Source organism: Ceratotherium simum, chromosome 8 (assembly GCF_057802395.1).
Source record: "Ceratotherium simum simum isolate JZ-2026a chromosome 8, ASM5780239v1, whole genome shotgun sequence".
Lineage (NCBI taxonomy): Eukaryota > Metazoa > Chordata > Mammalia > Perissodactyla > Rhinocerotidae > Ceratotherium > Ceratotherium simum.
In genome coordinates, this window is record NC_141907.1 from 43,195,707 (window position 1) to 43,218,849 (window position 23,143).

The 23,143-nt window shown below is 41.4% G+C and overlaps 1 protein-coding gene across 1 annotated transcript in view; it reads right to left on the reverse strand.

Annotated features, from left to right (window-relative positions):
• Positions 1 to 595: 595 nt before the first annotated feature.
• Positions 596 to 23,143, reverse strand: part of KDR (kinase insert domain receptor) — a 44,403-nt gene continuing 21,855 nt past the window's right edge. Inside the window, exons 16-30 of the mRNA XM_004419072.3 lie at positions 21,142 to 21,248; positions 20,591 to 20,726; positions 20,121 to 20,225; positions 18,648 to 18,761; positions 17,987 to 18,075; positions 17,261 to 17,414; positions 15,213 to 15,310; positions 12,892 to 13,014; positions 12,630 to 12,741; positions 12,254 to 12,353; positions 11,749 to 11,854; positions 10,491 to 10,642; positions 4,823 to 4,922; positions 4,237 to 4,322; positions 596 to 2,495 (exon numbers count right to left, since the gene is read on the reverse strand). Of these exons, the coding sequence (XP_004419129.1) occupies positions 2,273 to 2,495; positions 4,237 to 4,322; positions 4,823 to 4,922; positions 10,491 to 10,642; positions 11,749 to 11,854; positions 12,254 to 12,353; positions 12,630 to 12,741; positions 12,892 to 13,014; positions 15,213 to 15,310; positions 17,261 to 17,414; positions 17,987 to 18,075; positions 18,648 to 18,761; positions 20,121 to 20,225; positions 20,591 to 20,726; positions 21,142 to 21,248 (1,805 nt within the window). The 3' untranslated portion in view covers positions 596 to 2,272. The remainder of the gene's footprint in view (positions 2,496 to 4,236; positions 4,323 to 4,822; positions 4,923 to 10,490; positions 10,643 to 11,748; positions 11,855 to 12,253; positions 12,354 to 12,629; positions 12,742 to 12,891; positions 13,015 to 15,212; positions 15,311 to 17,260; positions 17,415 to 17,986; positions 18,076 to 18,647; positions 18,762 to 20,120; positions 20,226 to 20,590; positions 20,727 to 21,141; positions 21,249 to 23,143) is intronic.

The window sequence follows — 23,143 nt, forward strand, 5'->3', positions numbered from 1 at the left end:
TTTAGAACTTTGGGTTATTTTAGAATTGACAAGACAAGACCTTCTTCAATAAGATTAAAAAACCTAGAAGTCAAAAAAAAAAAAAAGAAGACAGGCATATTTGACTATATAAACATTCCAAAATCTTGTATTAAAAAAAAATACCACAGAAAGTAGGGCTGCTCATTGGTGCCAGTGATTTGTTAGATAATTCCACTCACTGAATCCAGGTAAAAGTAATCATCCAAAATGGCAATGTTGGATCTGATGTTCTGATGCTGTAAGTATAAAGAGAAACATTATTGAAAACTATACATATGCTCCATGTTTCCCTGCACTGCCTGGGTCTGGCCACCTGTCTTGGGATTTCTCACTTGATTTCTCACCAAGATTTTCATGGTTGGCTATTCTAACAGGCATGAGGGTTCCTGGAAGGCCAAAAATACTGTTAAGAGTGCTTACTGCGTCTCCATCAGTCCATGTTTTAAGAATCTCAAAAGTGCTCAGAATCTGAGCGTGCACGTGTGTGTGAATTATTTGTGTAATGAAGAAGATGACGAGGAGAAGCAATTATACCTTAAGCCAGAAGTATTTACTCTCAAAATAGTTGTGATATTATACCATTGTATTTTTTTTTACTAAGATTACATTTATTGATTTATAAAGTATATAAACATTTTATGAAAATATCCTTTATAAGAAGAATACGAGAACAAGTAAAAATGAAAAACAACCACGTGGAAATTATGTCTGATTCCCCCTCGTCCATTTTAGAAGTGAGAGAAATGATAGGTACAGTAATGCAACCTTGCAAACGGATTCCTTCAAGTTTTTCCATTTTTTTAATAAAATGGCATCAATTGCTGAAAGCATTATGACCTTTGTTATGCTACATAATACTGATACAAAATGTGAATAGTACAAAGTTCATTATATATAATATAAGGTTTTAATATATTACATTTGTTTCTACATAAACAGACTATAAATATATGTGCCATAGCATGTTTTATAGTCATGGTTCCCAGCATCTCACACTATGGTACCAAACGAAAAATACATTTTTTTTAAAAAAGGAAAGAACAAGGGCAGAAATCAGTAGAAATAGCTTTACATGTTAAAAGTCTAAATAATACAATAGATGTTGTTATAACTTGGGCTATAAAATAAATTTGAAATCTGGCTATAATTATTCAGAGAGAGAACAAATCTAATCAGCTTTTACTAGAGTGTAGAGGCCAAATTACTAAAATACTGACTGGTTGGGAGTAAAAGGGAGGGGGAAGGCTCAGGGGTAGGGGGAGAAGGAACAAAAAAGTAAAATCCTTTCTGAAGCTTTGACACCACAGCTTGATACTGAACCGACTGCATTCAGGCTCAGACATATCACATCAGGACAGATACGTGGGTACTCATCCAGAAGAAACCAGAAGCTGGTTTATACAGTCCGAACTCTTCCACACGACAGGGAGCCTCTGTCTGAATGTCCTTTCTTTGTGGTGTGCTGAATAAAGAATCAGCCTGTGAGACAAGGAGCCAGAGCTGCATCATTTCCTTCCTGGGGCTTGGCCAGGAGACACGTAAGAGTCCGGAAGGAACTCTCATTAGGAGTCGGAAACAGCACAAGGAACTCTCATTTAGCCCAACTGGGAAGAGCACGCAACCTTCTAAAACCAGCAACCTCGTCTGAAGCCTTTACATTTCCTAAAAGACCCCATGCCCACCTCCACCAGGGCCAACACAATGCATCTGCACGCTCCAGTATGCCTTCAAAGCAAGCCAACATCTTCCTTTCTATCAATCCAAACCCCACACGTAAAACTTGGCTCAGGACTCATATCCTAAACAAAGCTTCTTGGGTGGACTCAGCCCTAACGGTCTTTCCCATCTTTAACACCTAAAGCACTTCCATTGCCTGGTTTATCTTCCAGTTTTACAGAAGTGTCAGCTCCCCAGGTACTGCTGCTTGTTGAAGGATGAAGCCATTTCCTGACCTTCTTTTGTTTTAACCCATGGAGAGACACACAGTAGGGGGCATCATACATGCTTTTTAAATGAATGAAAAAGAGAATAAGGTCAACACTGGGAGAAGACACAAACACATTCTTAGGTCACGAGCATCTTCTCAGGAAATGCCCAAGGCACTGGCTCCCTGCAGTCCGAGGTCCTTTTTTTGGAAATGAAAATCAAATGCGGCTACTTCCTGGTGGTGGAAAGAACAACACTTGAAAATCTGAGCAGCACCTCTCACACAATTTCCATGAAGTGGGGTGGGGGACGTGGGTGCCTCCTTTTAAACAGGAGGAGAGCTCAGTGTGGTCCCAGAGTCAGGCTGGAGAATCTGGGCTGCACTGCCAGCTTGCGGTCCCATCTCCATCAGCTTTAAAAGTTCCGCCTCCTCGCTGGAGTACACAGTGGTGTCTGTGTCATCGGAGTGATACCCGGACTGGTAGCCGCTCGTCTGGTTTGAGCCTTCAGACGCCACAGACTCTTTGCTTTTGCTGGGCATCAGTCCACTGTGGAAGAAATGGCAACCAAATGAGTGGGCAGAGAGAGGGCAGTTTTTTTTGCTTCTTACCCTAACCCCATTCCCAAACTCTGTCATCTTTCTGGAGACACCAGCCCCTATCTCTCCCACTTGTTAATCAACATATCAGGTTTACTCAGGCAACGTCTATTTTCAGGTACTAGCATGAATTAGTAGTTTCAGATAAGTCCTCTTATTCAGGTCCAAGTCTTTCAAGCCTCAGATGAGATGAAAGGCAGTTCTGAGTGATACAAAGGCTCCAACCAATGGAACATTTTTATGGCCTTGCAGATTGACAAGTTTGTATACAATGATAGGAGCCAAAGGGACTCTTTCACGATATGAACAGAAATTGGGATGTTCTGAAAGTCCGCTTGTGATTTCCCTACACTGTCAATTAGGGGATTACAAGGCCTGTGTGTGGTGTTAATAAAGTTCTTGAGCAACTTTAATAAGTCGAAGTGTGTGTGTGCAATCAACCCAGACATGTCAAACACGGCTTCTTACTCATCAAAACCACATTCTTTGGAAGAACTGAGGACTGGATCACTCAGCAGCAACCAGAGAATGTTTTCATGGCATGGAATGATGACAGACGGTAATCACGTCAAAGCTTAGAAGTGTAGGCTGTGTTGAGCTAAAACTTCAGGATTTACATTTTCTCAAGCTATTCTGAGGTGTGGGTTTTCTTCCCCTTAATAAGTGTTTTACCAAATTATTCATGTTAAAAACTGCAAAAAGGATTTTATTAACTCTGTGTTTGGATATGGTTTAAAAGTTATTTCAAATAACTAAATGCAATTTTTCTTTTAACCCAACCTCAATAAAATGAGTGTCTCAAACAATGGCATGGTACCTGGCATACAGTCATTGATGGATAAATATATTTTGAATCAATGAATGAAACATATGATTGGTCTCACAATTTCTTACGTTGGGCCTAAGGCAAACAATAAAATCACACAATGGCACATTTTAATGTTTTTTTTTACATGAGCATTGCTCAATAACCCATGGGTGTTCTCATTTTATACAACAGTTAGATTATAAGCAGATCAAAATCTTCTTTATTCTTACCTAGAATGAATCTACCAGCAAATAAATAACTACTCTGAATTCTATTATTCTTATAAGTACAGATTTTTATTTATTTTTTAAGGTTAAAAGCAGGCAAATCTATTCAAAACAACTACAAATTCCTATGGAACAACATGGAAGAAATTATATTCAAGACAAATTTAATATTTTTCTCACAATTAAGTACTTAATAATTCAGCCAATATTTAAGTATCTTAAATATATAGATATTGGCTTATTTATACATCATACGTCGTAAGGACAAATGCACCCATTTATGTACAGGTTTGAAAATTCTTCAGAGTCCACAAAGATTTTAATCATCTCAATAGCTTTAGGGATCACATCCAATGACCTCTTCATTACTTATCCAGTACCATACAAACCATAGTGAATATGTCAGAAATTCCCTGGTATCCAAAAGTTCTCATAAAAACTGACCAAATCCTCTAATTTCTTTCAGATTCTTTTTTTAGACTTGCCACTTAATTCACGTGTTTGATTTGTTTGGGTTCTTTATTAGTTAAGTCAATGCAAATTTGCTCAACCAACCAAGACACAAAACTGGAAAACTCTGCACCTACACTGAAAGTCCTGAGTTCTTTCCAAAAATTCCTGCTGAAATGTGTCTTTTCTGTTTGGCTGAGCCTTACCTAAAAGACGGAGCTAACTTGGTTCTGTCTTCCAAGGTTTTCAGCTCTTCTGATGCAAGAACCATACCACTGTCGGTCTGGTTGTCCTTTTGGAGAGACAAAGAGATGGCACAGTTGATTGAGTGTGTACATTGACCAACAACTTGATAAACTGATTTCTTAACCCAGCTGTCAGACAACATGTTCCAATGTTCTGCAGAAGGAGGTAAACGTATCATAGCCAGAAACTGTGCAAGCTGCAAGAGGAAGCAACTGCTTCCTAGAAGTAGACCCAGGCCTGAAGAAGAGAGGAATTTAGGAAGAGGCAGCTGAGGAGATGCGTTTCCATCCCTCTTTTCACAGTGATACTATTTATACTTGAGTGGAATCGGGCATGAAGCTAGACTATCTTGAACTTTGGACCAGGGGCTTTACTTATGGAAAAATCAAAGGAAACCAAAAAGTTCCATCTCTATAATGACCCCAGGACCCTCAAGGACAGCCTTATAATGAGGCTCCAAAACTCTAATGCTTAGGCTAATATTTATCTAGCTAATGTTTCATTCTTTGTATTATTTCTCAGGCTATTTTTAAAAGATGTACTTACATCTGGGATTACTTTTACTTCTGGTTCTTCCAACGGGATATCTTCAAATGTTTTTACACTCACCGGCCGGCTCTTTCGCTTACTGTTCTGCAGATATTGACTGCAAAAGAACAAATATTTATATTTTAGTGGTGGTATATTTGGCTGCAGATACCACAAGTGATACCTAAGTTCATTATCTTTCAACCACAAGTTTAATAGCAACCTTCAAAACATCCTTTGGAAAAAGAAAAACAAAACAAAACAAAAATCTTTCTCTGCTAGCACACATTGAAGGCTTAATTTCCTGTGAAAGTCCATCTAAAAGTATAATATAACTGAGGGGCCTAGATGAGCCCCTGTTCCTTTGACTCATACTTCTGAGGTCCAGGACTGGACTAAAGATAACAACAGTAAATTGAGCGATCAACAGCCTCCTACTTGGCTTCCTGATTGCATGCGATACCTCCACTGAGCTCTCGACACATTACCGAGTGTTTCACATCTTTCTGGTCGTCTCTTGGGAAAGTTTTCTACATAATGCCCACAGAGCAACCATTTAATGAAAGACAGGCAGAGGAAACACCTGCAGATCTCACTGAATCTCACCTGGGTTCAGTAAACGAAACTGAACCCAGCAGGATCTGGAGATGCCCTCCTCCTTCTACATGTATAGAAGCTTAGTGTGTAGAGGGGCCAGTGGGCTGAGCCTCACCATCCCCTATTCTCAGCCCACAGAGTTGCTGGTCTCAGGAAAGGGCGGTGGTTCAAGAGTCACAAGATATTTTCTCTATTTCAAAGTCTACCACTGACTACATAAGCTTGGGAAAATCATGACGATTTCTATGCCTCTGCTGCCCCATCTTCAAAATGTATTGGCGATAGTTTTCCGTCCCTCACTCACAAGGATAGCCGGAGGATGAATGAGGGGGTCAATAGGGGGTGGTAAGTGTTCTTAGAAAGAAGGACATCTATCAAGCAAAGCTTGTTTTTCTCCTTTGAATTCCAGAGGGTGCCAGTTTCCTTGAGTAGTCCAAAGAATAGGACTTGTCAGATAACCCAACACCTGTTCTTTAGGAGTGCTCCTTTCCTGCCATGTGGCTTTGGGTGAGTCTGAGTGCTCCTGTTAAACTCATCAAAAGCCCAAGTGGAGAGAAGGGAAGTTCTTTTCACAGAAAGGTCCCACAGGACTGCAAATACACCCTTCACTCTCATCTCAGAGTACTTCCCACCATAGCAGCCTCCTGGGCATGTTACATATTCCTTGTGTTTTCTGTGACCAAGTGAAGTGAAGACTCACTTGGGCTAAGGGAGGAGAATGGAAACAGTCTCCCTCCCCTGCCCCAGGAGGTTGGTTCCTTCCTTCAGAGAGGAGAGAATGAGGTTAACAATCACATCCTCACTCAGGAAACTGTACAAGAAAGAGGATATGATATACAAGGAGAGAGCAAGCCCACTTTCTCCTAAGTCCAGTCCCTAAAAGTGGTGGTTGCCAAACACTACTGGCACCATAATCAATCATTAATGCATTCACTTACTCAGGAATCCCTTATCGAGAATCTACCACATGCCAGGCACTGTGCCAAATGCTCCTCAACCACTGTCTCATGGCATCTTTACAAATGGTACCTCTCTAGGGATGGGTATTATCCCAACTTCAGATGAGAAAACTGAGGCATAGAAAGGTTAAGGAACTTGCCCCCAAATCACATAACTGGAATACGTGGATTATTATTTTGAAGGCAATGAGCACCACTGAAGGATTTTAAGCATGAGATCAGGGTCAGATATGCCCTTTAGAAAGATGGCTCTGGGTTGAGGAGGATAAGACCAGAGGCAGTGAAACCAATTAGGGGGCTATGCCTCTTATCTAGGAAAAAGAGGGGCAGCCTGACTAAGGAGAGGTGATGACCACAGGGTTTGGAGAAGTGGACAGAGTCTAGAGATATTTGGGATGTAGAATCAACCAGAGTTGACTAACTTGGGCAATAACGCAGATGTCTTAGAAAGGACAGCTCCTTGACTTCTGAGCCCAAGAATTCCAAAAATTGCATGGCCCTTCACAGTTGACAAAGCATTTTCTTGAATATTGTTGCATCTGCTCCTAACAACACTACAAAATAGGTTTTTATTTAATTTTCTACTTGGAGAGGAGGGAGCTAAGGCTTAGGGAGGAAACGGCTAGAACTGGGACTCAAACTTAGGTCTTCAGACTCTAAAGCCCATGTAGGATTTTTTTTTTTTTTTTGGTGAGGAAGATTGGCCCTGAGCTAACATCTGTTGCCAATCTTCCCCTTTTTGCTTGAGGAAGATATTCCCTGAGCTAACATCTGTGCCAATCTTCCTCTATTTTGCATGTGAGACGCCACCATAGCATGGCTTGATGAGCAGTGTACAGGTCCACACCCAGGATCCAAACCCCGAAGCGGAGCACGCGAACTTAACCACTATGCCACCTTAACCACTACGCCACTGGGCCAGACGCAGGATTTTTTCTTTTTAACCCTACTCCACATTAGCACCTTTGGAAAAGTATCAGGAAGGAAGAGGGAGAAGAGAACAGCAGTCTGATGGTCAAGTCTTTATTAAGCACCCAGTACGTGCACAGTACTGTTCTCTCCCATGTGTGCACTGACTGTGTGGTGAGAGGGGATGGGAGGGAGGGGGGATGTGGGGTGTGAGACAGACAAAAGGTGGAGAGAGGACAGTTTTGCTTCAAGCAGCCTAAAATCAGAGCCAAATTCAGGAACATATAGCCAGCAGGCTATCCCAGGCATCAATCTACAAGGAGCATTTAATCATCACTAGCAACTAACCAAAACGAAGAAAATGCTATGTGCCAGAACCTTTCTCTGGGAGAGAACTGAAAAGAAATCTTTGATAAGTTGCTTGGAGTGGGAGGCGAAACGCCCAGGGGAAATGATGGAGCAACCACAGATGGTCCCCAAACTGCCCTCAAAGAAAGATGAGTCCAATTAATGTGTGTTTTCTTGCAGGAAGCATGCAAACTTGGGGCCAGAGCTGATCCACAGGGGAAGTGAGAGACAAAGCCAAGTCTAGACACTAGTGGTCCTTCCTCCTCACCCTTCCCCCACACACCTCTCAGCTTTTTCTCTAAATAAATGCTAAGCAAATATTTTTAAAATAAAGAGGCAACAAATCATGGGGTTGGCTCCCACAGTGATGTCTCTGTCCAGCTCCATTTATAACACAATGGAATCGAAAATTATAAGGAGGAAACAAGTGAGAAAGAGTCCTCAGCTTTTCTACTCGACTGGAAACGTGAAAGACGAGAGAACAAGTCCCCTGGGAGGTACCGCAGCCTCATCTCTTTCTCCCCAGGGAAGCAGAACCACAAGAAAGCAACAAAATGAGGTGTGCCATGCACAGATGCCTCAACTCTGCCTTTCTTTTAACCCAGATGATTAAAATGTGACTTTGGAGGCTTATTTTTATAAAAGAAAAAAAGGTGGAGGGGGTTGAGAGGGGATGCAGACAAAAGATTCCAATTTCCATTTTATTTTTCAAATTATGGCTGGATAAAAGAGAAACTGGATTGGAAAGACCAATTCAAAAATCGCAGACAGAAAATCAGAGCCAGGCCTGTGTTCGGAGTGTGGTGTCACATTTGTCCACGCTTCTGGGGATAAACGTTAGCAGCCCTGTTTTAGATCCAGCATCGCATTTGGCACTTCCATTACACAAACATGACTTCATCCACTCTCAGCACCATATGCAAAGCGCCTAAGCCAGCCAAGAGGCTGCCGGCTGGGTCCTCACTCCACCTGGACACAGAAAACCCAAGGAATATAATTCATGATCAAATGGCTTTTTGATAAAGGAGAAGGCAATCATGTTGCGGGAACAATTACCACACTAGAAGGCCAGCTGGACTTGAACTAGGAACTTTTAAACATGGAAGTGGAACTGTAGGCTCTCATTTTATTACTCCTTCTCTCTGAGGGCCCCTTCTTGGTGTGGGAGAAAACAGCATCAAGTCACATATCAAAGGAACTGGATTCATCTCAGGGATGTGATTTTAAGCAGTTCACTTAATAGCTATCATTTACTGAGTGCTTCTAAGTGCTGGGTGCTTAGAAATACACGATATCATGTAATTCTCAAAACAATCATTTCAAACAACACTAGTGACCTTGCCTCATTTCACAGATAAGTAAACTGAGGTAGAGGCTAGAAGATCTGCCCCAGGTCACACAGCTGCTAGATGCAGACTTGGAAGTTTAACTGAGTTCTATCTGACTCTAACATCTGGATCTTGACCACAATATTGTATTCCCCCCAGGGAATCACTCTGAGCCTCATGTTCAACATCTACATCAAAAAAGATAATAGTTTCGGGTCCGGTCCAGTGGGTAGCGTAGTGGTTGAGTTCGCGTGCTCTGCTTCAGCAGCCCGGGGTTCACAGGTTTGGATCCCAGGCACGCACCTACACACCGCTTATCAAGCCATGCTGCAGTGGTGTCCCATATAAAGTAGAAAAAGATGGGCATGGATGGTAGCTCAGAGCCAATCTTCCTCAGCAAAAAGAGGAGGACTGGCAACAGATGTTGGCTCAGGGCTAATCTTCCTCATCAAAAAAAAAAAAAAAGATAATAGTTTCTATCTTGCCTAACTTGGAGAGTTATCATGTGGGCAAAATCTGATAATAGAAGGAAAAGTTCTTTGAAAAATGCCAAAAGTTCTTGACATAAATGGAATGGGCAGCTCACTTGTTGTTCTAACCATTCTGAGATTTCTTTTTTCTGATCGCAGTGTTCCTGCTGCCCTGTGTGACTCCATGGGGCAAACTGGCCAGGGCGCCTCGTCAGCTGCAATCTGGCAGCCTGGTCAAGTGCCAGACACATGCGAGAGCTCCACGCCCCTCCCTGCAGCCACAGCACACTCAAGAGGGCAGCCTGGGCCCATACTGTCAGGAGTCCAGTTACAGGAGGAAAACACCCAAGGGATGGGAAAAGAAACAAAGCAAAGTGAAGCAGTCCTAGGCTTAGTAAAAGGCAACTTTAATATCATATTGTGGAAAATCATATCAACTTTTTCCTTATGCACAGGTGCTGGGAGAGAGAAAAAAAGAAAGCGGCCTTCAGAACCCCTTTATACATCAGGAAAGGACTACAGTGCATATGTTTTAAATAAGCCCAGAAGTCCTATTATGCAAATAAAATGCTGAATATCAGACTTGGGAGGGGCTTCTGAAGATGTGCTGTCCAGTCTAATTCAGGCCACATCCCCACGGCATACTGCATTCTAGCCAGAGAGGCATAAGCGTGTTTTCATATATGCATAGAACTCTTCCTTCCTGAATCTTTCCTAAGCCATTTAATTCACATTAATAAAAGAGTACATGGGGGTAATTTAAATACAGATGTCTTTGTAAAATGGGTCTCTTTTTCTGGAGATTAACAAACTGTGGCATTCCAGCTATTTGCAGCTGCAGGGCTTAGAATTCAGAAAGGAAGAGCTGTGGCAGCAACGTGGACTACAGATGGAGGAAACTCACCTACCCAGGCCCTCTTCAAGGAGCACTTTCCTTTATATTAGTTTCGGCGCTAAGGTTACACGTGGAAATGGGATGCAGCAGCTTTATAAAATGTCTTCCTTCCACCCCCCACCCCAAGATGACCTTGAAACCCCCCCACACCCTCCAGGGGATGTTGACCATATACAGTACCTGATTCCTGCTGTGTTGTCATAATGGAATTTGGGGTCACACACTTCCTCTTCCTCCATACAGGAAACAGGTGAGGTAGGCAGAGAGAGTCCCGAGTCCTCTTCCATGCTCAAAGTCTCTGATATTGGAAGAACAATGTAGTCTTTGCCATCCTGAAACAATAAACACAGAGTGCTATTGTTATGGCTTCAGTCCTTGAAGAGCCTTTTCACGAAAAACAGAGGCCACAGGGGCTTCTTGGTGATGAGATATGTTGCTTTCATATCTGAATGTAGAACTTTAAGACAACATCGGAAACGGTTTGTCAAAAACAAAAGGGCACTTGAAAGGGATGTGTACATGAAGGTATATTAAAGTAGTTAATGAAAAACAAGACGGGTGAGCGGACCACAGAGAGCTGTGGCTACAATGAAGCAAGTGGGCTGTGGTCAGAGCTACGCGGAGCTGAAAAATCATTTCTTCACAAAGCCCCATCTACACGAGCCAGATCCTTTAAAGGGCACGTCATCCAATTTTAGCCTCTACATTTCAAGGCTAAAAATGGAAAAACTGATGACAGTCTAGAGAAAAGCAATAAATGTGCAGGAAAATGGGTCTTCTGAGAAAAGGTTGCACAATTTAGCATTATTTCATCAAGAGAAAGAAATAAAGGGCAATTTGATACCTTTAAATGTTTGGAAGGTTTATTGATAAAAACAGATTTGACCCATTGTTCCCCAGCTGTTCAAAAGAAAAACAGGAGGAAATTGGCTTCCATTCAGTGCAGTGAGAGGCATTGACCGAGAATAAACAACTTTCTAATGGTAAAGGCTACAACTCTGAAATCTTCCAGTGGAAGTTATGGGGGCCTGTGATTTTACCAAGGATAAAGCCATCTATTTTGCAGGGTTCAGACGTGTTTTTGCCTGCAGAATGTATTAAAAGTTCCTTGAAATTCTATCCATTGTTGATATTCTGTGGATCAACTAGGTTTTGTGTATTTTTTGTTTGTTTTTTACTTTAGAAGAGCATCTGAAGACAACAAAAAGAGATGTCAGTAGGAATAAGAGTGGTCTGCTCCCAAGTTATGAATTAGGATCTCATCTATCTAAAAGGGTAATTATAGCTTTTAGAAAGCATTACTGCTCATATCTGGAAGAATACGGCTCCTTATTCATTGGCTGAGAGGATATGGTGGCCATGAGATGGTCTGGGCAGTAGAGGAGCCCTTGACACATAAGTACTCCTTGTAGAAGCTTCTTGGATGAAGGTCACAAACCTGCTGAGCATTAGCTTGTAACAGATTTCCCAAATGTTCCACCAACTCTGAAAACGTGGGTCTCTGACTGGGCTCCCCATGCCAGCAGTCAAGCATGGTCTGGTACCTAGAGAAGCAAAACACTGATGTCATTAACTGCCTCTTTCCTTCTGATCTGATGCTGAAAATAAGCACTTGAATGAGTAAACATTTATAAAGAGTCCACCATGAGCCAAGATGCTACATAGGGATACAAAACTGTGTAAGACACAGAGCCCTACACTTGGAGCATCAAGTGTGTATAGAAAACAAAACATAAATTAACATCTAATAAAAACTAACTGGTTGGTATAGATAAAGTGTTGTCATTTCAAGAAGAAGAGATGACTCTGTGCTTGAGATTATCAAGAACGAAGAAAGACACAAACTAGGCCACAAAAGAGGTAAATATAATGGAAAGTGTTCTAGGCAGGGAGAATTTTTATGAGCAAAGAAAGGGGACAGAAGGATACTTTTAAAGTCTTACATTTCTGGTGTGGTATAATCAGGGGCCCTCATTCTCGTTCCTTCTTTCAATCGCCTACAAAATTCCTCATCAATCTTTACTCCAGGATATGGAGAAGCACCTAGAATAAAACAGGAATGGGACATTATTTGATTTGAATTTCTTTTCTAGAAATCCCTGAGCCTGGCCTGATTCCTGAACATCCTCATCACCTACATATAAATATATATACAATTTTTTCCATTCTTTCTTTTTTTTTTTAATTTTACAATCCAAAGCTTCCAAGAAAGTTTCACCCAATGAGGGTGGACTATAGGGGAGGGAAAGGCACACTGGGGCCACTCACTGCTATCATTCTATCTGGAGTATGGATGGAGGAATAAAAGAAGAGACTTACCTAAGGAAAATATTTCCCAGAGCAAGACACCAAAAGACCACACGTCACTCTGAATTGTGTACACTCTGTCAAAGATTGTTTCTGGGGCCATCCATTTCAAAGGGAGGCGAGCCTAAGAGGTTAGAAGACAAGGAATCAGAACCAACTTAGCCAACATCTGAAGAAAAAACTTCCTTTGTTCCTGAACACAGGTCCTGAAGCTTGCTAAGAGGAGTTTGAATTCTGCAACTTAATAGATCACTGGGTTCACTTTGAAACTTACATCTCCTTTTCTGACATAATCTGGGTCTTTATAAATATCCCGGGCCAAGCCAAAGTCACAGATTTTAACCACGTTCTTCTCCGACAAGAGGATATTTCGTGCCGCCAGGTCCCTGTGGATACACTGCAAAAAGAATCGTGTGTGCATTAGGTCTCAGCACAGCTGATCTCTTCAACATCTGTTGTGACCTCATGCTTAAAAAAAAAAACCCACATCAGAAAACCAACTGATTAACAAGCACTGGGTTAATATCTTTTTTCAACACTTCAGGAAAAAAGCCAGTGAGTTTCGTTAAGACACACATCTGCTTATTCCATAAACAGTCCCAGACTTTGGCGTTAAATAATTAAGTTTTAGTCTGATGATGGAGTCATAAATAGACTTCTCTTGGACACAATTAAGAATGTGTTTCTGGTCACATCCACACATCCCTTTTGCCTGGCACCATATACGGTTAAAACGTGTTATTCTAAGGAGGCCCTCGAATGGGATTTATTTTGAGTGAATGCACGGAAATCAGAAACAAGGGGCTCTCATTGGTTTGGTGCCCTTTGTTGGTTTCCCTATTCCATATGTAACTGAAGCTGGACCGGCCCTGATAAACAATTCCCAGTGTGGCTCATCCTGTTTTCAAAGTGTTGGATTATCTATTAACGCAATTTTAGCCTCTCACTAGTCAAGTTGATTCTCTGGTGCACTAAAAAGGAAAGCCAAATTCTCCTTGGTGTTCCTTTTTTGTCTGCTCCTCAGTGTCTCCCTTCTCTATAGCACCTAACTTCATCTAACTTCCTACTACTAGGCAGCTTTAGCTCTCCCCGTAGCTTTGTGAGAGAACAAGAGACTTGGAGAACATTTAGAAATGAATAAAAGGCTTGGTGAGAATTCTTCAGTCAGTGCAGGAGCGGTCATGCCAGCTGGGCGTTACCAACCACCCCGTACCTCACGTCTGTATAGCACATTCCTCTGAATGAGGCATATTCAAGAGCACACTGTCTAGCATGATTAAGCAAGAAATTGACAATCCTTCCTACTTTCCCCTCAACCAAAGAGCTTCCTTTTTTAGCCTAACAACCAGGTGGTATTCAAGAAATCAACTGGTAGACGCAAGAGAAGTTAAAGGAGCCCCCCCACCCCCCATTCCCTTTTCAATCGCCGAAAGGAACCCTGACTAAATGGCAGGCTCTGGCCTTTAAAATGAAAGAAAATAAAATCAGAATCTCCAAGGAGGGCAAAGTGCCTCTCTCTTTGGGAAAACCCTGGAAGACCTCACTTCTCTCCCTTCCTGTTGGGAGAAAGAAGACAAGAACTTCCCGGCAGAAACAGCTGAGATTGTGAGGTTCTGAGAGCTATGACAAGCTTTCAACTTCAGAAAAAGAAACGGGTTAGGAATTTCACTCTAATTTAGAAAAAAACAAAAACTTTGTCTTTCTCTCCCCAGAAGGCTGCAGGAAATGCATTTTGTTAACTCATAATTTTTCCTGAAACCTAATTTGAATTTTTACTGTTTAGTGTAAAACCATTCATTTCACCCTTTCCAGAGGGGTGAGTGACTTCAACCAACCTCGCCCCCTCTGGGTGTTTACAACCTTTGGGATGTTTGTAACTTGTCACGTCCCCACCTTAGCCTTTGTTGGGCCCACTTTTCTAATTTTAGCTCTTTTAATCGCTCTCATCTGAAACCTGTCCTTCCTGGTTTCTAATTATACTACTTCAACAAATACCTTTTGATGGATGGTGATGAATGTAAAATAAATTAAAAATAGACTCTCTTACACCAAGATATCTGAAAGACTCAGTCCCTCACCTCTTCCAGGTCATCGCTCAACTGTCACATTCTTATAAAGCCTTCCTTGTCCACTTTGTTTAAAATTAACGTACACAAACACAGAAGCAGATGCACACACAAACAAACCACTCATGTAACCCTTTCCTGCTTATTTTTCCCCAAAGCACTTATTCTCATCTAACCTACAATGTATTTCACTTGTTTATATGGTTTATTGTTTGCTCCATCCACATACTATAAACTCCATGATGGTGGAAAATTTTGCCTGTTTGTGTTCACAAAGTATTTTTAGTGTTTGGAAGACTGCCTGCACTTAGTCAATGCTCAGTAAGTATTTATCACATGAATTAATTTCATGAAATCCTTACACACCCTTAATTAGCAGAAAGGGGCCTCCCCAGTAGAGTTCTTTTCATAGTCCAAGGAGCGGTGAATGAATTACAGTCCCAAGCAAACACCAATGGCTGGCATGGGACATCTTATTTCCAAATCTGCGATCTGAAGAGATACTTTGTTTCCCCTCGAGCTCTCTTACCTTCCGCGATGCCAAAAACTCCATGCCCTTGGCCACTTGGAAGCTGTAACAGATGAGATGCTCCAAGGTCAGAAAGTTCTTGTACAGATCTTCAGAAACTGTCGGAAGATGCAGGAGGCCAGCGATCAGTACCTCCACCTACCATATACTATTTGTTTCTAAGTTTGTTAGAGTAAGGATCATTTTAAGACTCGGGAGTTAAATTTCAGGAAATAGAAGCAGAGAGAAAATGCTTCTATCTTCTTTCAATTTGCTGAATCCCAGTATTATTAGCCTTCATCATACCCCTTAGCAAAAATATTGGTTTTTCCTATTTTAGCCAAATTGAACCAACAAATCCAGCAGGCAGAATGGAGGTAAAATTGACATAAATAACAGGGAGTGAGAGAGGACTTTCTCAAATTTGCTGTTTTAAGCTGTTGTTTTTTTCATGTACCCAGAGGGATAAACAATAGTTTCATATCAAGAACTCTAAAAATAAAACAACAATATTCAGGGTCATTGAATCTTTTCTCTCCAGGCTTTGTCCTGGGACAAAGGCCAAAGGTCAAACTATAATCTACAACGGATAACTAAAAATACCAGAAACATATTTACTTCTCTCACTTTAAGCTGAGAAAGTGCTGTAAACACATTAAATCTGGCCTACGAGAATGCTTTTTTCCTTCAAGGATATGAATGAGAGATGACAGGAACAGGCAGGAAAAGATGAATTTACGTAACTTGGTGGTATTTACTTCTGTGCAACCGGTACAAATAAACACTAAGACATTAATGGGTGTTTCAACATGATCTCTTAAATTTGGTCAGATAAGATAAGACAGTTTCTTTCCTGAAGACAAATACCAGAGTAAATGAAAACTCAGCTGTAATAAGAACGTTGTAAGTATTAAAAAGGCTTCAAACCTTTTTCTCAATAACTTTTTATGCTTAGGGCTAGAGGGCTCTCAGCGAACAATCAGTGGAACCCTTTCATTTTCCAAATGAAGAAATGGAGGCAAAATTCCAGGCCAATGCCCTTTTTACTCCAACTTACTACTTCAGTCCCTTGGGTTTCCAGCTCACTGGCCACCATTTTGTGAGCGAGAAGGATAGGGGAAAGATGGCTCCACTCAGTGTGGGCCCAGTTACATGTGGTCTAGACAACCTCCTCACGCTCTTCTAGACTAAGTTCCAGCCTCACGCTCCCTGCTCGGCTTCTAAGGGAAAGAAGTCAGTTTTAAGTTCTATCTGTGGCCTCACGTCAAGGGAAATAAAAGTGGGTTTCTTCTACTATTTCATGACTGGATTCTTCTAAGCTCGTGCCTCAAGAGAAGTCAAGTGTCAGGAAACCCCATCTCTATATCAATGGAGCTGTCTCTGTACCTTCTGAGGGAAGCAGATATACAGTGTGTCCGGGAGCTGGAAGAAGCCCTGGAAATTAGGCTGGAAACACAGCTCCACTCATAAAGAGCACTCAAATATCATCGGCAGCATAACTGGATAAAGAAAAGAGTATCTACCAAGATTCTCCTGAGGAAGAATGGGTGGAAGGAAGACTTCACAAGCCACTTGGGGTCAGGCAGAAACAACAGATGGCCCCTACACTGCCTTGGTGAAGGTTGGGTATGATTAACTGAAAGACTTCTGTCATGCTGGTGAAGGATGCAATGTGAGGCTGAACTGCTTAGGGCAATGGGGAGGCTAATGAACCATCAGAGAGCCTCCTTTGCCCTTCCAGAACACAGAGCTTAGCATCTCTTGCTAATAAATGCTGAACCAATATTTTAAGAGCATTGGTCTGATTGTTGCCAACTGCTTAGCTCTCCTGGAGTACCAAGATTTCTCAGGCTAGCCATGCTTTGCCCTACAACCTAGCCCGCTACTTATTTAGGGCTTCCACCCTTCACTTTTGGGGAGACTGAATGGAGGCAGTCTAGAAATTCAGGTCTCTTTCAAATATTAGGTAGTATTGGACTTTTCCACGACAAAATTCCTCATAACACTCTGTCACTTTGTCTGTTCCTACAAGAGCATGCATTAAGTGTGGAAGAAGCAATGGCAGGTACCTTCCTCTTCCTCCACATCACTGAGGGACTTCTCCTCAACAAATCCAGAGCTGGCTGAGCTCTGGCTACTGGTGATACTGTCCAAACGGCGTTTAGGATCCACGGTGATTTCCCCAACGTATTCTTTCCCTGGACGGAATCGTGCCCCTTTGCTCTATAAAGAAGCAAATGAACAAACTCCTTGAGTACAAAAAAGATCTCTAAAATGTAGTAAACTATGGAAAAAATGATAACTATTAAAAGCAGACAAAAGGACATCAATTTCAGGATCACGGAATCGCTGGGCTAAAATTTGGGGCAAGCGTTCTGTATAACAGATTTTCTTCCATAAAGCCTACCTCCTTCTTTAGCTCAAAGAGATAAATGCCTTGTTTCAAGTTTCACTCAGACACTCTTCCAATATTAGGGTGCTTTTTACAGAGGGATTGATACTCCATAGAGCCACATATAGCTAGGGGGGAGAGAGAATAATCCAGAGCTGTCCTGCCCTCCGTCCTTCCCTTTCCTTCATCACACCCACCTTCTCCCCTCCTCAGGCACCAAAATAAAACATGAGAAGCATATGTCTCCCAGAAGGTAAAGGAGGAAGTTACAATAGCCAACAGGTAATGTGAGAAGATTCCTCATAAGTTCTTCACAGAATTTCAACTAAAAAATTAACCTGTACCCCTTTGAGTTTTCCTCCATTTTACAACATGCCCAAAGTTAAGTTAGGAAATGACATACCTTGTAGGGAACAAATTCATTTCTCTTGCTCCTTAAGTAAGTTGACAGGTTTCCAAACTTGCAGAATTCCACAATCACCATGAGTGGCCCTGCAGACAGCACAGCATGTCAAAAAAGGAAAATGTTTCCACTCATATTTCTCACTAAGTGTTCAAGTTGATGAAGCAGAAAATATCATAGAAGAGGCTACAACCTTTCACCGGGGACAGGATCATAGAAATCAGCTCGTCACAATCCTCTTATATTGTAGCTTTTCTTTCCCCAAAAGGCAATTCCATAACTACATTAACCAAAATTGCAGAAGAAAATCCACCCACTTGCTTTCCAACATAATCAACTAAAATGACTCCATTTTAGGCAGAACTACTCTTAAAGTCTTTGCTTTCAAGTTTTCGGGGGAAGTTTACTTTTCTCATCTGAACACCTTTTACACAAGTAGCAAACTGTATTATAGTGATGTGTCATTTTTTAATTCACAGGAAGTTCTAGAATAATTTATAGTGCCCATTAAACCTCCATGAAATATATTTATATCTAGGAATCTGGCAAAGTCTCTTAAATCATGGAAATCAAGGCCATGGGAGTTCAGCGGTTTCTCTTAAGTACTAGCAGATAAGCAAAAGCCAAAATCAAGAAACCAGAACCATCCACAGGTACTCACCTCCTGGCTTGGTACAGGCACCTAGAAGATTGACCACATTGAGATGGTGGCCAATATGAATGAGGATCTTGAGTTCAGACATGAGGGCTCGGTGTTCACTGTGTGTTGCTCCTTCTACAGATACACGGCAAAGAGGGAAATCATAAATGTGGGCATTACCTTAGGAGAATTGATGCCCCATTGCACGTATCTGTGCAACTTCCCCTCCAGGGATAATACAACTATAACCCAATTTATAGACCAGGTGCATTTCCCTAAAAGTCAAGTATAAATTCTATTTTCTAACTCTAAATCAAATTCCTACTTTAAGTGCACCCAGAATGTTTAATATTTAAAGGAATCCATTGTGAAGTCTTTCGCAAAGTGGAGAATACATCTGCAAATGGAATCATGCCCAGATTTTCTTCTTGTACAAAATTGGATTTTCATGTATCAGGTTTACTCTGCTTCTTAGGGCCTGATTATTTCAGTGCTCCCTTGTAAGGAAGCAACATCATGTATGAAATATCCTCATGTGTTAGGGGACATGCTGAAGTTCCCACCAATCTGCCGAGCAGAAAACTTAACAAGCGCCAGCTGGCAAGACTAGTTGGCACATGAGGCTGATGAGGCTAAGACTGTGAGTTTGATCCTGAACAGACCAGTACACTTTCCTATAACTCACAGACATGGTCCACACCTCAGGCTCTGATGAGGTCCACACCTCAAAATTACATACCCCCTTGGCACAAAGGAAAACAGGCAAAGGACAGAGATGGCTTCAAAATGCACAAGACCTATTGGCAAAATGTCTATAGCATTGTCTCCATCAATGAAAGCACATATCAGTTGAAGCAAAGAGCCTCCTATGCATCACCGCCTCAAATTAAAATGGCAAGACCAGAAGTTCATTACTATTAAAATTAACAAATGTTCGCAAAGCTTTTAATTTTTAAAATTTCCACTCATAACCCTTTTTTCCCTAATACAACCATTCTTACTTTCCACACTATTTTTTATACATGAAAATCTTTCACATATTCCAATCCTAGGGAACATGGTGTTTTGCACTCTACTATTTTTACTTATTATATCAAATTTCTTTCCATCTTTCTAGATGGTCTATAATTATCTTACTAATGCACCATAATATATTAAGAAGCAATTTTGATATAACCAAGGTATTTTTTTTTCCTATAGCCAGGCCACGAAGTACAGTTGTGCAAGCTGTGCCCTGCACAAGGGCTCCCAGGAGAGGGAGGGAATTGAGAGGTTGAAAAACCACCCCAACTCTGCCGGCCAGGCCATGCATCCAGGCATGAGGCTACAAAAGAGGAACTTTTTTCCAGTTTGCACAAGGGCATCCTATAGGCTGGCTGCATACTTGGCTAGTTGGCCCTCCTACCACAGAGCCACTGATACAAGCCCCACATCGTGTTTAAAGATGGGATGAAACAGATAGAGGGATACATCACCATATAATTTTACTTTTACCTTTCAACATTTTGACAGCCACTGTCTTGCAAGTTGCTGTCTTGTCGATTCCAAAGGCATCTGCTTCAATCACTTGGCCAAAGGCACCACGGCCAAGAGGCTTACCTACAGTCAACAATGACAGCAACAACAGACTTGGATTACCACACCACCAAAGTGATACACAGAGGTTCCAACTAGATGAGGTGACCGTACATCCCAGTGTAACATGGACAGTCTAGTTTACTCTCTTGTCCGGGCTTGATTATTTCATACCTCCCCCTTCACTCTCCAAATGTCCCACTTTGGGTGATTAAACAGGCACCCTACTTCTAACTGACTAAATGAATGACTACTCCAATGCAAGAGATGGAACGAATATTTCTGAACCAGAATCCAACATGTGAATAGACTAGATCTGTCATTGTCCCAAAAGAGGAGGAGACGGCCTGGTAAACCCAATATCAAATTAATACCACTTGAAAACATACCTAGTTTCAGCCGGTCTCTGGGAAATTCCCATTTGCTGGCATCATAAGGCAGACGTTCACAGTGTTCATCCAAGGGGAGTTCATCTGGATCCATGACAATGGACAAGTAGCCTGTCTTCAGTTCTCCTCCATTGGCCTGGAAATGATTATTCCTTCCGGTCACAAACACCCTGTTGTTTTGTGTGCTTGTTTTTGTTTATAGAAGCCCCATTCCTGATGTCTCATTTTCTAATAGAACTCATGGAGTTTGAGAGTAGTCCTATTATAATCCTGCTTCTAGTGTCCCCTCAACCCCCAAATGAGTTCAGAATTAAGTTCTTAAATTTTAATTATACTAGACAGTCCAAGCCCTTTTCTTTGCTAGTGGCTTCTATCAATTAAAGCCCAGTGGTCCAGCCAAATGGAAGTGGGCAAGAATGTTATTGTATTGAAATAAAATTGTGCCCATTATGCCAATAACAATGGGAAAAAACAACTCAAAGAGGCCCAGTCAGCTTTCATTAATCATGAAAACCAACATGCATGGGACCGAAGGGAAATTATTTTGTTACCCGCTTAACGGTCCGTAGAACGATGACAAGAAGTAGCCAGAAGAACATGGCAATCACTGCAGTGCCTACTAAAATAATGACTTCCAAGTTCGTCTTTTCCTGGGCACCTGGAAAGACACAATTGAATGAGCATCAACAGTTGGACACTCACACCTTTTGATATAAGATGACAAAGTTCAGCCCTAAAGCAAGATCCCGAGCTGACCAACTTGGAAAAATCCTCGACAATAATAGTCACAAGCCTCTAACTTGGAGGGAGTCTGTAACATTCTTAATGGATAATTTAACGCTTGCAAAACATTGCTCACAAAAACTTCCAGCAATAAAATTCTAAAGTAATTAAAGATAGAAATAGTAATGTCTTAAAAGACAAACACAGAAAGTGTTTGGAGGAAGAGCAGTTTTTGATGGATAGAAAACAGATCATGTTCTATAGAGAAGGAAAAGTATTTCCATTTGGGGAAAAGTATTTCTATTTGTCTGGTTTTACGCTGATAGTCTATGTTTTGATCTGTATAGAGTTTAAGAAAGGGTTGTTTAAGAAACCAAGTAGGGAAATCAACGTAGTCCTTTGCCCAGAGAGCTACTGGTGAACACACACCTACTAGGCGTTCATCACTTTAAATATGTCATCCCACTTAATCTGCTCAACACCCTCAGTTTGCAGATGGAGAAACAAGCTCAGAGAGGTTAAGCAACTTCATTGAGGGCACACAGCAGGTCAGTGGAATAGTGAAGAGTTAAATAAGGTCTGTCCAACACCAGTTACCCATTACACTACCCTGCCCTTGTGTGGCAGAAGCCTGAGTGAGGAAAAGAGAGAAAGCCAAGATGAGCACATTCCACATGGCCTGGCAATATGAGTTTAAAACCACTTATGAAAGGAAAGAAATGAGAAAAAGCGAGAGGTGGCCAAGGATGGCTGTAGATGCTCAGGGCTCCAGAGGACAGCTCTGAGTGGGAGAAATTAAGCAAAGAGGAGGCTTTCAATTAAAACTTTTTACTAAAGAAGTGATAAAGAAGCAACTGTCACTTAGGGTCTCCCACTGGACAGTGCAAGGAGAATCCAATCTGGCCCCAAGCTGTGGGAGTGGCCCACAGCAGCCCCAAAAAGGCGGAAAGACAAGTAATTAATTGGTTAGCAAAATAAGAGTTCACAGTTGAGAGACAAGCACTGAGTACGCTTGGAAGTAGATTTTATCTCTCTGGTGCTCCTACTGAAGCAATTGTCTATTTATACATAGAGACATAAAAGTCCATTTATACATAATAAAAAGTTCAACGAATCAATTGTCTATACAAGTTTGTGCATTAATAGTTCCATATTAACATTTGGGAACCGAACAGGAGAATTAAATATCTCCCTTTCTCTTTCTCAGTATTCTCTTCGAGGGAGAAGCAAATACAACCCTGTGCCAGTGTCACCTAGTTAGGCTTCGGTAACCAGCTGCAGATAGCTATCGGAGGCGAGGCAGAGGACGGGAGAGAATTGGAACCTCCCTTAGGATATGCCCTAAAACATGAAGCACTTTGGAAGTGACAAAACCACCTCGTCACTTGAAATCTTTATTTCACACACTTGAAATCTTTATTTGCAAGTGCAGTGTATGAAATGGTAATAAGCGTGAAGATTTGAAAACATGTCAAGGTATTGAGAAGCAATACTTGGCAACATAGATTTGACAGATTAAAGAGACTAAAATCTAGCCTTAGTGAGAGAAGTTAGGATGAGTTCACAGAAATCCATCAATCTCTCCATCTATCACCATCCTTCTCTCTTCCCCTTGCATACCATTCCTTCACCACATAATGCAGTTTCAGTGCTCCCCTGATAGGTTATTGAAAAAAAAAAGACATAGGAATACAGTTTTGAAGATAAAATATTCTGTCACAAATTACCTTTCTCATCTGAGAAAATGCCAGATATCACATCATTCCTGCATATATATACAAGTTTTCTTTCACATTTAGATAAGAACCCCAAATTTTCCATGTCAGAGAG